The 16,935-nt window shown below is 37.1% G+C and overlaps 1 protein-coding gene and 1 pseudogene across 9 annotated transcripts in view; both read left to right on the top strand.

The window, feature by feature from the left end:
* ZMAT4 (zinc finger matrin-type 4) overlaps positions 1–16,935 on the top strand; it is a 339,499-nt gene that overhangs the window by 214,656 nt on the left and 107,908 nt on the right. The window contains exon 6 of one of the 9 annotated variants that reach the window (XM_072776589.1): positions 2,338–2,828. The exons of the other annotated variants lie outside the window; for them this stretch is intronic. Coding sequence (XP_072632690.1) covers positions 2,338–2,429 — 92 coding nt within the window. The 3' untranslated portion in view covers positions 2,430–2,828. Of the gene's footprint in view, positions 1–2,337; positions 2,829–16,935 lie in introns of those variants that run through there. 9 annotated transcript variants of the gene reach the window in all.
* On the top strand, positions 11,832–16,138 carry LOC140605364 (probable ATP-dependent RNA helicase DDX43 pseudogene; annotated as a pseudogene).

Below are 16,935 nucleotides of genomic sequence, written 5' to 3'. Positions count from 1 at the left end.
CTTGCCTTCCTTTGTTCAAGTGAGAAGTCGAATTTTAAAAATTATTCTTTAGATTAGCAAAGAATTTTAAATGAGATTGGCCTAAATGGTTATTAATATGTATAACCTGGTTAGTGATTCAATGTTAGTGTTATTTGTTCCAGAAAACAGATGTCTCTACTTCCAAGTTTTAATTTAACAAGAAAAATAGTCACCTTTTTCTGAAGATGGAGTATAATGTAGGAAACAAAGGAAGTCATTGAATTATGAAATTATAAAATTCAATGATCACAACGTACTTCAGTGGTTTTTATAGTTTAAATTCTTCTTGCTATCATAAAACACAGATATTAGGTAGTTTCTTATTTAAAAATAGTGACAGTATAAAATGTGAAATTAAAGTTAGGGGGAAATAGAATATACATTTTGCAGCTCTTTATTATTTATTCTTTTAAACATTGTAGGGTAGAAAATGCAGTTATTTTGTTGCTTCAGAAGAAACTAGAAATCTGATGCAATTCTCAGCTGTAGACACAGAGCAAAGAACTCTTTTGAAAATTTGATAATGTTTCTGAGCATATAAGCAGGTAGTGTTGGAAAGGACATCAAACATCATTGAATTATACTCCTTTTGCCTCCCTCCCTCCCTCCCTCCCTCCCTCCCTTCTCCCTTCCCTCCCCCCTTGTGGAGCAGCATTCTGAGGCCCAGAGAAGGGAAGATGTGACTGTTACCCTTCTAAATTATGGCTAGACCCACAGCTCCTGATTGTGTGCACACCAATTTCTAGTGACTCATCATTGACTAAATAGAACTCTGAATAATTAACTCTTTAAAAAAAACAGTTGAGTTTGGGGACTTAATATATTTTTAAATACATATAGCTAGCCTTGAACTATAGTATAGAATGGGCACAGTCAACTCTCAGTTTTCTGGGAATGAATCACTTACAAAGTGCCTTATATAGCTTTAATAAAGGAGTTTTCCTCACATTCATGACTCCATCTCAACAGGAGTGAATATAGAAATGCAGAGAAATCATATTCACTATTCACAGGGACCTGGTATGGAGAAGTAAAGTTTTGTGAAGAGAAAACATATTCCCAGAGGGGAATTTATTACTCTCTCTATAAGGCAGTTTCTACCTTTACTAATAGGAATGGGGATTAATTTCCAAGGGATACAAGAAGCTTATATAGGACTTCAAATCATTAAAGTAGTATGAGTCAGAAAGCAGATGTACCTCAAAATGAACAGAACACCGGAGTAAGAGATTTTTACTCTTTGTTATTTCTGCTGTGGACTTTCAGTGTTTTCTGTCTCATATTTTGTCACACTTCCTTAGTTTGGTCATTGGTCATATCTCAGGGAGTAGACAGCTTAGTTCCATCATTTATCACCCCTCTATCTTCAGTTACCTAAGATACCTGTGCAGGGGGGCTCAGGCATTGAGTCTGCTTGAAAGTTTGTTCCAGTGGAAAGAAAGGTGCTCTAGGTAAGAAAAGTGAACAGGTTTTTTTTTTTTTTAAGATTTTACTTATTGACTCATGAGAGACAGAGATAGAGGCAGAGACACAGGCAGAGGGAGAAGCAGGCTCGATGCTAGGAGCTCAATACGGTACTCAAATGCAAGGACCCTTGGATCACCACCTGAGCCAAAGGCAGACACTAAGTTACTAAGCCACCCAGGTGCCCCCAAAATGAACAGTTTTCAAAGGCAACCAGTCTAAGTATTGCTATGTAAAAATTACCTCAAAGTGTAGAGCTTTAAAAAAAAAAAAAAAAACAATAGATTTTTAAATATCTGTTTCTGTGGAAGAATTTGGGAGTGGCTTGGCTGGGTGATTCTGGAAAATTTGAAAATATGAATGAAAGAAAGAAGAAAGAAAAAGTGACTCACTCATATAATGGCAAGAGGCCTCAGTTTTTCTCCTCACAGTACTTTCCCAGGATTTGTTTTACATGCTCCTGTGATGGTGGCCGGCTTCCCACAGAATGAGACATTTGAGAGAGATTGGGTGGAGTGCTTGAAGGTTGCATAGCATTACCTGCTTCACATTCTACTAGTTAGAAGTCAGTACTAGACCATATTCAAGGACTGGTAGAGCAGTAGACTCCATCTTTGAGGAGAGGATTGTTAGAGAATGTGGCAACATACTAAAACCAACACAGTCAGAAAGCAAGTGGACAACTGACCTATGTGATAAATACTGTTCTCTCATAGCCTTGTAGATTTTAGAGTGAAAAGCATCTCATCTACGGGTGAAATTAATATATGCAGTCAACATATCAAGTCAAAGATTTTATTTTATTTATTTACTTTTAACTAAAATCTAACAGAGATTTCTGCCTATCCTCAGGAGAACCAAGAAAGTACTCTGTCTTCCTCTGCCCAAGGTCTGGGCCTGGCCTGATGGATGTCACGGCTGGGGTCAGCAGAGACAGGACATAACCATACCATCTGAAGTTTGCTATCATCCAACAACCATCGTTTCTTCATCCAACAACCATACTCCCTTTGTGTTTGGCCAATTCAATATACTTGAAGGATTCAAAAGATTTGGGGACCAAATTAATTGGCGTTAACAACTTGATTGTGGGCTCCCAATCTCCATGTGAGTTGATAGAAACAGAAGTTCCAATCAAGATTTTAGAAACAGGAAGATTGTTACATGTTATTGCTTGGTTTCCTCTCTGATTCTTCCTTTATTCATTTATTCATTTTTTAATCATTCACTGATATTGAACTCCTGCTGTATACCAGGCAAAAAGTGTTGGCGATACTATGATGAATGAGAGAAAAAGGCCTCTATCTTGGCAAGAAGACAGAAAATAAAGAAGCATATTTTTAGCCTATGGCAAATGCTAAAGGGAGAAAAGTGGGGTGTTATAATAAATAATGAAGTAGGAGGTAGGTTCCTTTAAATGGGATGATTAGTGACAGCCTTACAGGGAAGCTGACATTTTAGACTGTGACCTGAATGAGGGAGAGGATCCAGACATGAAACACCTACACATTTTTTGCAGAGGTACTATCAAGTACAAACAGCCCAGTGTGGGGAAGGGGCTTGGCACATTTCAGGGGCCTATCGCATTAAAGGTAGGCAGAGTGCCTGAAGCTAATAAGGGATAAAAAGTGAGATTGGGTTTAGACAGAATCACATTGTGCAGATTTTAATGGGTCATTGTGAGAGTTTTGATTTATTCTAAGTATACATAGGTGTTTGCAGCTCATCTTACTTGTGAATTCACATGATCCACATTTTCTACTGAAGGGCTGGTTTCATTTCCACTCTAGGTTACCTCTCTTCCCACTGTCTTGCTTCCGTCATTCCTGTGAATACACCCTTTATCATACTTCCTTTGTTCAAGGCTGCATTTCTCATGCTTCTAGCAGATTTTTAGGGTAGCAAAACTTTCTGGTAAGAAATCCATCACTCATTCATGTTTTTCAGGGCTAAAAAAAACGAAATAGCAAAACAAAACAAAAAACCCTGGAGTTCCTTTAGTGTTTGAAGGAAAGAACAACTGACCTATGTTTCCTTCATGGTGTTGGCTGTAAGTGAGTGCTTTGGAGAAGAGAAAATGTGCTACTATGTAGTATGTGTTGTGAAGGACAATTACTTGGCACTCATTGAGTTGAGGAGGAAACAAACTCAGGAACAGCATATTGGCTACTGCAGAATAGCAGGGGTATTAAATAGGAATGTAGTAGGTGTATTCGGGGATATTAGGGGCAGTTGATTCATGGGAAAAATAGGTCTAACAAGTACCCACTGAAGTGTTCATTTTAGAGCATTCTGGCCACTGATTAAGCCTTGTCTAGGGATCCCTGGGTGGCGCAGCGGTTTAGCGCCTGCCTTTGGCCCAGGGCGCGATCCTGGAGACCCGGGATCGAATCCCACGTCGGGCTCCCGGTGCATGGAGCCTGCTTCTCCCTCTGCCTATGTCTCTGCCTCTCTCTCTCTCTCTCTCTCTCTCTCTATGTGACTATCATAAATAAATAAAAATTAAAAAAAAAAAAGCCTTGTCTAACTGAGCCAGTAGAAGAGACAGACTGTTTAAGTATGGAAATGTAAAGGTAATAGTGAGAATAGAGCAGTGAAGCTGCCAGACTTTCAGATCAGTGGAGTCAAGTGGGCCTTGAAAGACACCTGGAAGAGCAGCCCGGGTGGCTCAGCTGTTTAGTGCCGCCTTCAGCCCAGGGCCTGATCCTGGAGACCTGGGATGGAGTCCCACATCAGGCTCCCTGCATGGAGCCTGCTTCTCCCTCTGCCTGTGTCTCTGCCTCTCTCTCTCTCTGTATGTCTTTCATGGATAAATAAATAAAATCTTAAAAAAAAAAAAAAGACACCTGGAAGATATACAGGGCAGCTGAGAGGGATGAAGTTGCAGTCTGAGGACAGAGCCATGAAAAGGCATGGTAGCAAGGGAAACAGGATCCCCTTGAGGAACTGTATGATGTGGCTGGAGTTTAATGCCAGGTTTGGGATTAATGGGAGAAGTTGCTGGAGAAAGAGTCAGATCATAATTAGATTTAAATACTTTCACTTAGCCCTGAAGGCTGTGGGAGTGATTTCAAGATTTCTGGCAGGAAACTTGTTTTTATGAAAGAAGTTGCTAGAGACAGCAGTGAGGAGGGTGGGTTAGGGAACTAGACAAAAGACAAGGAGGTATTTTGGAAGCCTATTAATTTAATCCAGTGAGTAATTATGCCAATTTAAATAAGGAAAATCATAGCACTAAGCATATAAGTAAAGGGAATAAAATGAGAAAAAAATATGAATGTGAGCTCAAAGAATTTGGTCCCAATTGGCCCTTTAGAGCCTCTGACAGCTGCCTCTCCCATGGCAGAGCATGTCCATGACTTACTCTTAACTTACTATGCTACATCCCACATACTGTGAGAGCCTTCTTCTGAAATGTGAAGCCCAGCTCTGAACATTTGGTGCTATCAGTGCTGATACTTTTAATCCAGTTTTGGTCTTGTCAAAATTTCTTCAGAATTCTTATTCTTCTTTGCATCGCTGACAGAATCCAAAGCAGTATATTATTGATAGAAGGTTCTTAATGAATGTCTACAGATTTGCATGGTCTTATCCTACTAATCAAAGACCATATTTTCTAATTTCTAAGTGCAGTCAGAATTGTGGCTCTCAAGTTGATGGGTGGATATTTCACAGTGCTGAATACTTGATAAAAAAATTACTATGTCAAGTAAGGTGCCTTTTTATTATATTTAGTACATTAAAGCAAAAACATTAGTTCATTCCTTGTACTAATATTTTCAATCTCTGAAAGCTGTATGTATTTTATCTAGTTAAGAATCAGCAGAAAATAGGAACTTAAAGCAGATATGATAATTATAGAACACAATTCTAAATTGAATGGTAGGGGAAGAGGTGCCAGAAGAAAATACTCAGCTTAGATTACACCTGGTTATTTTTGCATTATTATTTTTAATGTGTTTTGACACCTCAGCTGTTGCATATAGACTTACTCTGATCTTCAGAGCCCACATTTTGGGTTAGATAATTAAACTGCTTAAATGGCTCGTGTTCCTGTCATATTATTGAAGTGGGAAAATAGTGTGATATAGAAGAGATCATTTTCATTCATTCATTCACTCATTCATTTATTCATTCACAGTTACTAGATATCTCTTATCTGCAGGCTTTGTGACTGAAGTTATATAGAATATTGAAATGTCTGACTCCTCCAAATCTTAAAGGGTTTAAAGTCTGAAGAAGAGGTAGAGAGCAAGATAATACCTTCATGGAAATAAATATAACACAAAATATGGAAAAGAAATGAGAGTTTGTGGATGCCTGGGTGGTTCAACGATTGAGCGTCTGCTTCAGCTTAGGGCATGGTCCCAGGGTCCTGGGATCCAGTCCTGCATCAAGTTCCCCACAGGGAGCCTGCTTCTCCCTCTGCCTATGTCTCTGCCTCTCTCTGTGTCTCTCATGAATTATAAATAAATAAAATCTTAAAAAAATGAGAGCTTAGGAATTACTCCAGCCCAATACATTGGGATTTGAAAATCATGGAGAAACTACTTCCAACTTGGAGTTAGCATCATACATATGAAAACTGGTGACCAGGTTCTCTAGAGCCAGGAGATCTGTGTGATGAAAGGCATAGAGAGATGGGAAAAGTATGAGCATAATTAGCAAACAAGTTCAGTGGGGTTAGATGGATAAGTGAGACAAAGCTGGGAAGACAGCTCAAAACCAAATAATGTATAGCCTTGAATGTCAGGCAAACCTGTACTTCTTTTGCCAGCCACAGACTTTTTTTTTTTTTTTTTTTTGGAATGGCAAATGGCTGGTCTCATGTGTGTTTTTTAGGGGGATGACTGTGGGAAGTTCAAGAGAACAGAAAACCAGATGGAATCAATATAGAAGTCTATGTGAAGGCTTTGAGAGGACTGGAGGGTCAGAGGAGAAGTGGGACAGTGAAAGATATATTTCTCTGTATCAGTCAGCGTACTTTTCCCCTCAACAAAGTGCAAGGGAGCAGAGGCATTAGAATTCTGAAAGATACCTTGGCAAGGCCTTGGGAACACTAATAGGGAAAAATATAAATTTAATGAGTAATATGAATAATAACTTAAATTTCTGCTCAATCTCAAATTCAACAAGGAATGTGGTCAAACATTCACAGTTGTCTATTTACATCCTGTAGGCAAATCTTTCTTCAGCCAAGACAGATTCTTGCCTATTATTGTTATTAATGAAGCTAATAAATGCAATACTGTCTAGAGAAATTCGGCTAACTCTTTATCATCACTGACTAGGTTTTAAAAAGATGAGGTTGGCTTTTAAAATGGAATCGTTCTGCCTCCATTTATGGATTGTAGGGTGCTGTCATTTCAGAGTTGGCTAATACATTAGAAACAGCCTCAAATTTCATACATGGAACCAGTGTCCTTGGCTGTGAGATATTGACCAAGAAAAAGACAAAAGCAACATCAAAACACACCTACCAAAATCTAAGCCACTTAACTGTTCTGTAGTTGCCAATTTGGGTTACACTGAGGAAGCTGACAGTATCATGTGAAGCTGCTAACCAAGTCATTTTTCTTTCTTGGTACCTTAAGACCCTTCTTCAGTATTGATTGAAGTTCTCTACTATTTAGTGTAAGCTCAAGAACTAGGATAGTATTTTGCAAGAGCTCAGCACAATGTTTTCCTAAAGTTCTAAGAAGATGTATCTGTTACGAAGGATCTTAAATAGCCATGGGCTTTGTTAGTGGTATTCATTTGACAAAAGAAGGGATGCTTGTGAAAAGATGCAAAATCAGGAGAAACCTGTCCTTCAACAAATAGGAAAACCATTTTGTTTGTTTCTAAAATCACAGCTTTAACTCCATGCAGAAAAGCAGTCATATGTGTCTTTTATTTTAAAACTACTACAGATAGGGATGCCTGGGTGGCTCAGTGGTTGAGCGTCTGCCTTCAGCTCAGGGCGTGATCCTGGAGTCCCAGGATTGAGTCCTACATCGGGCTCCTTGTGAGGAGCCTGCTTCTCCCTCTGCATCTGCCTTCTCTCTGTGTTTCTCATGAGTAAATAAATAAACTCTTTAAAAAAATAAATAAAAATAAAACTACTACAGATAAACCTAATTTTCTGCAGTAGGTGGGATTCTATAAAGTTGATTGTAAGTTGATATTAGAGTATATGAAACAAATGTCAGGTTTATTCAAAGAAGAACATATCTACTGATGTTTTTGTTCACTGCCTTATTTTTACTAATTTTCAATCCGCACTTACCATGTGACAAGCATTGTGATAAACCCTGGAATATAAAGATGACATTGTCCTGGAATGTGAAAGAGGACATTCTTCTGTTTTCAAGAAGTCTATAGCATTGTAATTCCTGTGGCAAGTGAAATACCATAAAGCTTTCTACTTGAAGGTTTTCGTGTATCTTCTGTATGTAAATGTATAGATATATGGGAAAGAAAGAAACAGACAAAAGTATAGTCCATTCTATACTTTCAATCTCTTTTTCAAATGGATTCTGCTACTGGCAATTATCATCTCTTGTGAATATTTCCCCAAGAATATGGGGATTTTATATTTGAGGTTGAGATGAGGAAGGAATCAGCAGGCATCCTGATAAATTGTGTCTGGAATCTTTGATTGGCTGTATGCCCAGCACCAAAGCTGCCACATGAAAATGGAGAAATTCAATCCTGTAGATGCTTTCTATAATGGAGTCACCTGGAAGAAAGTTATCTTTCTTTATTCATCCATTAGTCATTCAACAAATACTTACTAGGTGATTATTATGTAATAGACATCATGTTCAACGCTGGAGATGCAATAATGAAGAAGGCATGGACCTTGCCTGCAGGAAACTTCATTGCTAGTAGGAAATTTAAGCATTCTAATGTTACTTAAAACTTGTGTTTAAAATCCCCGAATGGTTTATATGTATTTACTGTAAGAAATGGAAAATTTTCCCCTTAAAATCTTGGAAAAACCTCTTTAACTTAAAAATACACAGCAATAAAATTAAATACTTCTTTGGGAATATAGAAGCTGGTGGTGTGCTGCCAATAGAAATGTTATTTACCAAAACAGATCTTTTATTTGGAAGGTGTGTATGATGCCTACATTAGCTAAGTGGGCTCTTAGACCTGAATAATGAACAAAAATATGCAATAAGTTGAATTTGGAGTCTATTTTTACAAAGTATGACAAATAATGATACATTTACTGAAATAGCTAATGGACCAGTGAAGTGGTAGCATAGCTTTTCACAGATACCAGCTGGCAAACTGTTAAATAATTTGAAATGAGTTATCAAGCATTGTTGTTTTGTAAATAAGTCTTGATTTCCTTTGCCTTTACACGTGAAAGAGAGGCATGTATTGCTCAATATGAGTCCTTTAGGGGAAAGCCATGGTTTCACAAAATCCTGGTGAATCATTAAGATTCAGTGCAGTGGACACAGAGTCAGAAACCCTGGAGGTGAGTCTCAAGTCCTGTTACCAAGTAGCTGTGAGGACTTGATGAATTGCTTCACCCCTATGGGTCACAGTTTCCGCTCTATAAAATGAAGGCATTGGGCTGGGTCATTCACAGCATCTCTTCTCACATTATCTTCCATTTAGTTTCCATCTAGGTCAGTGTGAACCACAGAGGAGCACTTCCTTGTGAGTTTGTGTGCTAGACATATGGATAGTTTCACCTCCAGAATTGGATTTGGTATATTAGATGGTCCAAGCTCAGTTTTAATGAAGAATTGATCCTACCTTGGGACCATAAGAAAGAGTTTTATTTTGTCCCTCTCTATTATTTTGACTACCCATGGACTTCTGCAGCTCAAGGGCAATGTAAGGATTGATTCAGGTATGTGGTCATAGCAAAAAAGCTTTTGAATTCTATTTAGCTTGAATCTGAACAAACTGTATCTCGACTTGCAGACCAACCGAGGAGGTACTTCAAGCTATTCTCCTCATACTTGGAACTGTTGCTAATCCTCAAAAGTCAATGCTGACTTTATCTTTTTACTCATCCCTTTATCTGGTCTCTGTTCCATAGCTCTCCCTCTATTTCAAGTGCACATCTATAACTTTCCTATTTTAATTCTCAGACATAAAAGTTCTTCAGTGTAATCAGTGGTCATTGGCCTCTGCAACATACATGCACACACACACATGTACCCACACATACATACTTGATTGCTAATCATATATATTGTTTCAATCATCTCTCACTTTTCCCAAGTATGGTTACCATGTGAATGGAATTGACCATTGTTGCCACCTAATCATGGGGATCTACTCTAATAATAGTGGAATAATTCCTATCAGATCAATCTCTACCAATAATTATACACTCTGGTCAATATATTAAAATTATTTACTTGAAGGCAATGAAGAACATTCAAAAGCAACCAGAAACTTGAAGAAAATGAATACTTGGAAGAAGAAAACAACATTGAGTGGTTTTCCTAATTTTAATAGCTCTTTAACTCAGGGCTAACCCCACACAGCACCAGCTGGTTAGCTAAAACTCAGATTAAAAACCCATAGTCTTGCTAGCTTGAAGAACCAGAAGAAAGAGTAATGGGGTGCATACCACCGGGAAGTTGAAGGAAAATTAAAGAAAGGAGAAAGCCACAGAGGGGATGGCTCAAATTTTATCTATATACTCAGATTAAACTTGGACCTGATACTAAGCAACACATCCATGAGGCCAACTCCAAACAGCCTAGCTAAGGCTAAAGGATTGAGTAGAAATTTTATCTGCTGCCTCCTCTGCCCAACACATGCATCACTAGAGACACAGAGGTTGGAGTATGAGTTCAGCTAAGTTCACTGTCTGCTTTAAAAATAAGTACTCTTTGGAAAAATATAACAAAATCTAGAGTTTATACAATGAACCATAATGTCCAGATATAGTACTAAATTAATATATATGCATCTGAAGAAATAGGAAAATATGACCCATATTCAAAAGAAAATGTAATAAATGGAGATAATATTGAGATGATCTAGCTAATGGATATGCTTGGAGATATAGAAGAAAATACAATCATAATGAGTTGGGAAATAGAAAATCTAATCTGTAATAGAAACAAGACCTAAGTGAAAAATTTAGATATGAAAAAACATCCAGAATTTTAAAATTCTTGCATGTGTTTATCTCCCCACAACACTGGTTGTGTTTATAACTAATTGGATTGATGAAAGAGTCAGTGAACTTGAAGTTAGATCAGGAGAAATTTCTGATCTAAAGAAATCAGAAAGAAAATTTAAAAAGAATAAAAACATCACAGCAGTGTGTGACAATGTCAAAAATTCTAATTTATGGAAAGACACAAATTAAATATTTTGGAAACTCACAAAGTGATAAATATAAAGAAAACCACACCTAGAATCATGCATATCATAGTCAAACTGCTGAAAACAAAAGATTAAATCTTGAGGAAGGAAAATTACATACTACAAATAAAGCAACAACCATACGAATTATAGCTGATTTCTCATTAAAACAAAAAAGTTAAATCCAGAAGTCAATGAAACTCTTCAAAGTACTGTAAGAAAAATAAACAAACCTGTCAACTAGTGAAAATATTCTTCAAAAATAAAGGTGTAGTAAAGACATTTTCAAATGAACAAAAACTAAAGAATTTGTTGCCAGCAGATCCACACAAGAAGTGCTAAAGGCTTCTTTAGGTTATCCAGAAATGCCAGATGGGAAATCAGATCTTGAAGAAGGAATGAAAATCATTAGGCATGATAAGAATGTAGATTAGCATAACAGGCTTTCTTTTATTTTAATTTCTTTGAAATACATATGATCCTTTCCTATGCCTCTGTTGTAAAAAAATGAGATGTAATTCAACAGAGAGATCATTCACCATTTCAAAGTATCAAATATGGTGGTTTTTAGTATATTCACAAACTTGTGCAACCATGAACACCATCAATTTTAGAATGTTTCATCATCATCATAAGGCCCTGTACTATCTCAGCAGTTATTCAATGTTCTCCCCTACCACAGCTCCCCATTCTGTCCCTGAACTTGCCTATTCTGGACATTTCATGTAAATGGAATCCTATGATATGAGCCTTTTTGAGTCTGTTTTTTTCACTTAGCATATTGTTTTTAAGGCTAATCCATGTTGTAGCCTGTATTGTACCAATACATCATTTGTTTTTATTGCTGAATAATATTCCATTGTATGGATCACCTTTTGTTTATCCATTCATCAATTAATGGACATTTGGATAGTTTCCTATTTTGACTATCATGATTAGTACTAATTTAAACATTCACGTAAAAGCTTTGGTGTAGATGTATGTTTTCAGTTCTCTTGGTTATATACCTAGGAATGGAATTGCTAAGGTATGTGATAACTCTTATGTTTAACTTTTTAAAAAACTATACCTGTTTTCCAAATGTGGCTGCACTATTTTATATTCCCACCAGCAATGTCTAGGTATTCTAGTTTCTTCACATCCTTCTCAACATTTATTATTATCCATCTTCTTAATCCCATCTATCCTAGTGGGCTAATGACATGAGCATCTTATCATATTGGAGATTTGTGTATGTTCTTGGAAAAATACCTATGCATGTCCTTTGTCAAGTTTTTAATTGAGTTGTCTTTTTACCTTTAGTTTTTTATAGTTTGAATACTAGACTTATAGCAGACATATGATTTGCATTTTTTCTTCCATCCATGGGTTATTTTTTCAGTTTCTTAGTAGTATCCTTTGAAGCTCAAATATTTTTAATTTTGATTATGTTTATATTTCTTTTGTTTTTTGTATTCTTGGTATGTTACCTAAGAGGCCACTGGTTAATCTAACTGTCACAAAGATTTACACCTAATTTTCTTCTACATCTTACATTCAGGACTTTGATCCATTTTGAGTTAATCTTTGTATATGTTTTGAGGAAGGGGTCCAACTTCTTTCTTTTGTAGGTGGATATCCAGTTGTACCTGCAGCATTTGTTGAAAAGACTATTTCCTTATTGAATTATCTTACATCCATGCTGAACATCAATTGATCATAAATGTATGGGTTTATTTTTGGGCTACCAGTTCTATTCCATTGATCTATAGGTCTGTCTTTATTCCATTACCACCCAATCTTGATTACTGTAGCGTTATAGTAGACGTTGAGATCAAGAAGTATCAGTGCTGCAACTTTGCTTTTCTTCAAAATTTATTTCGGTTATTCTGGGTCCCTTTCATTTCCATATGAGTTTTAGGGTCACTTTATTAATTTCTTTAAAAATGACATCTATAGCTTGATAGTGCTTATGTTGAATCTGTAGATAAATTTGGGGAATATTGCCATCTTAACAATATTGTCTTCCATGAGCACAAGATGACTCTCCCTTTATTTAGGTCTTTTAAACATTTTTTTCAACAATATTTTATAGTATTCAGTGTATAAGTCTTGCATCTATTTTGCTAAGCTTATTCTTAATATTGTATTATTTTTCATGCAACTGTAAGTGAATTTTCTTAATTTCACTTTTGGATTGTTCATTGCAAGTGGATAGACATACAATTGTGTGAACTTTTTATACTGACCTTACACCTTTATAAAACTCATTTATTAGCACTAGCAGTTTGTGAGTGTGTATATTCCTTAGGATTTCCTATATACAAAATCAAGTCATCTGCAAATAGTGTTATCTCTTCTTTTCCAATATGGATGCATTTTATTTCAATTTCTTTTCTAACAGCCCTGGCAAGAACCTCCAGGGCATTGTTGATAGAAGTGGTGAGAGTGGACATACTTTTCTTATTCCTGGTCATACAGAGAAAACATTTAGTTGTTCACTAGTGAGTATGATGCTAGTTGTGTGGTTTTCATGGATGCTCTTTTTCAAGTTAGGGAATTTCCTTTCTATTCCTAGTTTGTTGAGTGTTTTTATCAAGAAAGACTGTTGGGAATATCAAACACTTTTTATTCATCCACTGAGATGATCATTTGATTTGAGTCTTTTATTCTACTTATATGATAAACTATATTCATGGATTTTTATATGTTGAACCAACCTTGAATTCCTGATATGATTTTCACTTGGTCATGCTGAATAATCTTTTTTATTTTTATGAATTCAGTTGCCAGTATTTTTTTGAGGACTTTTATTACAGGATATTTGGCGTAGTTTTCTTATGATTTTGTCTGGGTTTTGTGTCAGAGTATATAATAGGCCTGTGATGAGATAGAGATTGAGGAATTTGGGGACCGATCAAGGAAAAAGATATGACCACTAGGTGACAGTAGCTCATAGGATATTCATTTGAGTGATGCTTTGGCAGATTTGCATGCTGGGAAAGTCCCTCATAGTATGAGACCATTCAGAGGCTATAGCACAGGGCTCACTATCCAGAAAAAGAAGGTTAAGGGACCTACTAAGGGAAAAAAAGGTTTAGTGAAGAGGCTTACATATATAAGTGCTGTCTCTGGGCAGTTTGGCAGAGTATCTCTGAATCAAAGAGCTCTGAAAGTGGCAGGGCTTCAATTAGGATTTTATAGCTACAAGACTTATTTTATCTATGGCTAGCAGATTTGGGATGCAGTTTCTTGGGGTGTGCAAAACAGGCAGGCTCTAAGTACCTAAAAATCTGTTTATTTGAGCTCTATTTAAAACAATTAGATGTGGAAAGGCACGACGGCACGGTGGAGAGGTGCGGGCCCGGAGCGGAGCGACGTCAGACACGCCGGATCTTCCTTCCACGTCGAGACAAGAAGCAGGCGCCAACGCTTCCTCATGGGTCGTTGCTTCTCGGCGAAGCTCGGCAGTGTCCCGGGCTCCAGAGAGGAGGCCGGCGGAGGACCCGAATCGAAGAAGTAGGGAGGCCAGTAGGGGCGGCAGGGGCGGCGTCTGGAAGAACTCCGGCCTCCAGCAGCCTGTGGCCGCCGGTCCCCGGGAACCGCTGCTCTGCTTTGGGTTGAAGAACGTATGGGTCGGCGCTGTGATCGGTCGTGGGGGGTCCAAAATAAAAGACCTCCAAACTACAACAAACACGAAAATACAGATAATAAAAGCTTATCCAGAAGCAGAGGTCAGAATTTTTGGGAACAAGGTGATGCAAGCAAAGGCCAAAACAGCGATAGATAATCTTGTTAAAAAACAAGAAAATTACAATTCGAAATCCAGAATTGACTTACCTCCAATTAAGAAAAACTTTTATAGGCAATTAGAAACAACAAGTTCAATGTCACAAGAGCAAGTAGACTCATGGAGGAAAGAAAATAATAATATAATGTGCGATGACTTAAAAGAAGGCGAAAAGCGCCGTATACCCAATCCTACTTGTAAATTTGAGGATGCTTTTCAATATTATCCAGAAGTTATGGAAAACTTTAAAAGGGCAGGGTTTCAAAAACCAACACCCATCCAGTCACAGGCATGGCCAATAGTTCTACAAGGAATAGATCTCATTGGAGTAGCTCAAACCGGAACGGGGAAGACGTTGTCTTATTTAATGCCAGGATTCATCCATCTTGACTTACAGCCTGTAATTAGAGAAAAAAGGAACGGCCCCGGCATGTTAGTCCTCACACCCACGAGGGAATTAGCGCTTCAGGTAGAAGCTGAATGTTCTAAGTATTCGTATAAAGGCCTTAAAAGTGTGTGTATATATGGTGGTGGAGATAGAAATGGACAAATACAAGACCTGAAAAAAGGAGTAGATATTATTATTGCAACTCCTGGGAGGCTGAATGATCTACAAATGAATAACTTCGTCAACCTCAGAAGTATAACCTACTTGGTATTAGATGAAGCTGACAAGATGCTAGATATGGGATTTGAACCCCAGATAATGAAGATTTTGTTAGATGTGCGCCCAGATAGGCAAACCATTATGACAAGTGCAACCTGGCCATATGCTGTCCGTCGACTTGCACAGTCATATTTGAAAGCACCAATGATTGTATATGTTGGCACTTTGGATTTAGTTGCTGTAAGTACTGTAAAACAGAATATAATTGTCACCACGGAAGAGGAGAAACGCTCTCATATCCAACGTTTTCTGGAAAGCATATCTTCTCAGGACAAAGTCATAGTGTTTGTCAGCCGAAAAGCCATTGCTGACCATTTATCAAGTGACCTGATTCTGCAACATGTATCAGTAGAATCTCTTCATGGCAATCGAGAGCAGTGTGACCGAGAGAGAGCATTAGAAAACTTTAAAACAGGTAAAGTAAGAATATTGATTGCCACCGATTTGGCATCAAGAGGTCTCGACGTCAACGATATCACACATGTCTATAATTACGATTTCCCCTGGAACATCGAAGAATATGTACACAGAGTGGGGCGTACTGGAAGAGCAGGGAAGACAGGGATATCTATTACGCTCCTCACCAGAAATGACTGGAGAGTTGCTGGCGAGTTAATCAATATTCTGGAAATAGCACATCAGAGCGTCCCAGAGGAACTTGTGGCAATGGCCGAGAGGTATGAGGCACATAGACTAAGAAAAGAAATGGAAAGAAAGTTGGGGAAACCCCAAGGAAAACCCAAGAAGTTTTATTAGTCTCCTTGAAAAGTGGTGCCAGCCTATTCAAAGATATCAAGATTTTTTTAGAGCTACACTATTTAGAATATCCAGAAATACTGGAAAAATGCTGGCTGGCACTATGAAGAGACAATGGATTCGTAAAAGAATAAGTGTTTAAAAATAGAATTTGACATTTTATACTTTAATAAAATCAAAAGCGTTTAAACATGAGTTAAATTTTTTTTCATGGATATTAAGGAAAGTAGCATTATATTTCACTTAATTATCCTTATTTAAAAAGTAAATCTTCCATAATGTTGTATTAAGGTCAGTCTTTAAAGAGTTTAGCCTGTTCTGATGTCAATGCAGTGGAAAAGATACTGGTAACGAATTTTTTTATATGATAAAAAGATAAGCTGATCTGTCTTATGAAAATGAATCCTTTCATTTTGTTTACAGTATTTTTTGGGGTGTACTTTTCTTAAGGGATTACATTTCACCTCCTAAATGAAACAATAAAAGGATTTCATGAGAAAAAAAAAAACAATTAGATGTGTAAGAGTTTGAGTTTGTGTCAGTGGGCTTTGAGTTAATAAATGTTAGCCTACTGTGAAGAAGGAAACAATGTAGGGCCAATATACAGGGGCTATGTTTGGATCATTTGGTATCATCTCATACCAGTCCATTATTCATGTACTCATAGAGTAAATTAGGAAGTATTTCGCTTTTTTTATTTTTAGGAAGAGTTTGTGAAGGATTCATACTAATTCTTAAACAGTTAGTGGAATTTGCCATTGAAGCCATCTAGTCCTAGACTTGTCTTTGTGTGGAAAGTTTGATTACTAATTTGATCTTTATTTTATACAGGTCTATTCATATATTCTACTTTTTAAACCTATTTTTGTATATTTTTTCTAAGAATTTATTTAATTTCATTAGGTTGTCTTATTTGTTAGCACAC

This window comes from Canis lupus, chromosome 15, assembly GCF_048164855.1.
Source record: "Canis lupus baileyi chromosome 15, mCanLup2.hap1, whole genome shotgun sequence".
Classification (NCBI taxonomy): Eukaryota; Metazoa; Chordata; class Mammalia; order Carnivora; family Canidae; genus Canis; species Canis lupus.
The sequence above is the reverse complement of the archived record's forward strand: the minus strand, read 5'-3'. Positions and strand labels throughout refer to the sequence as shown.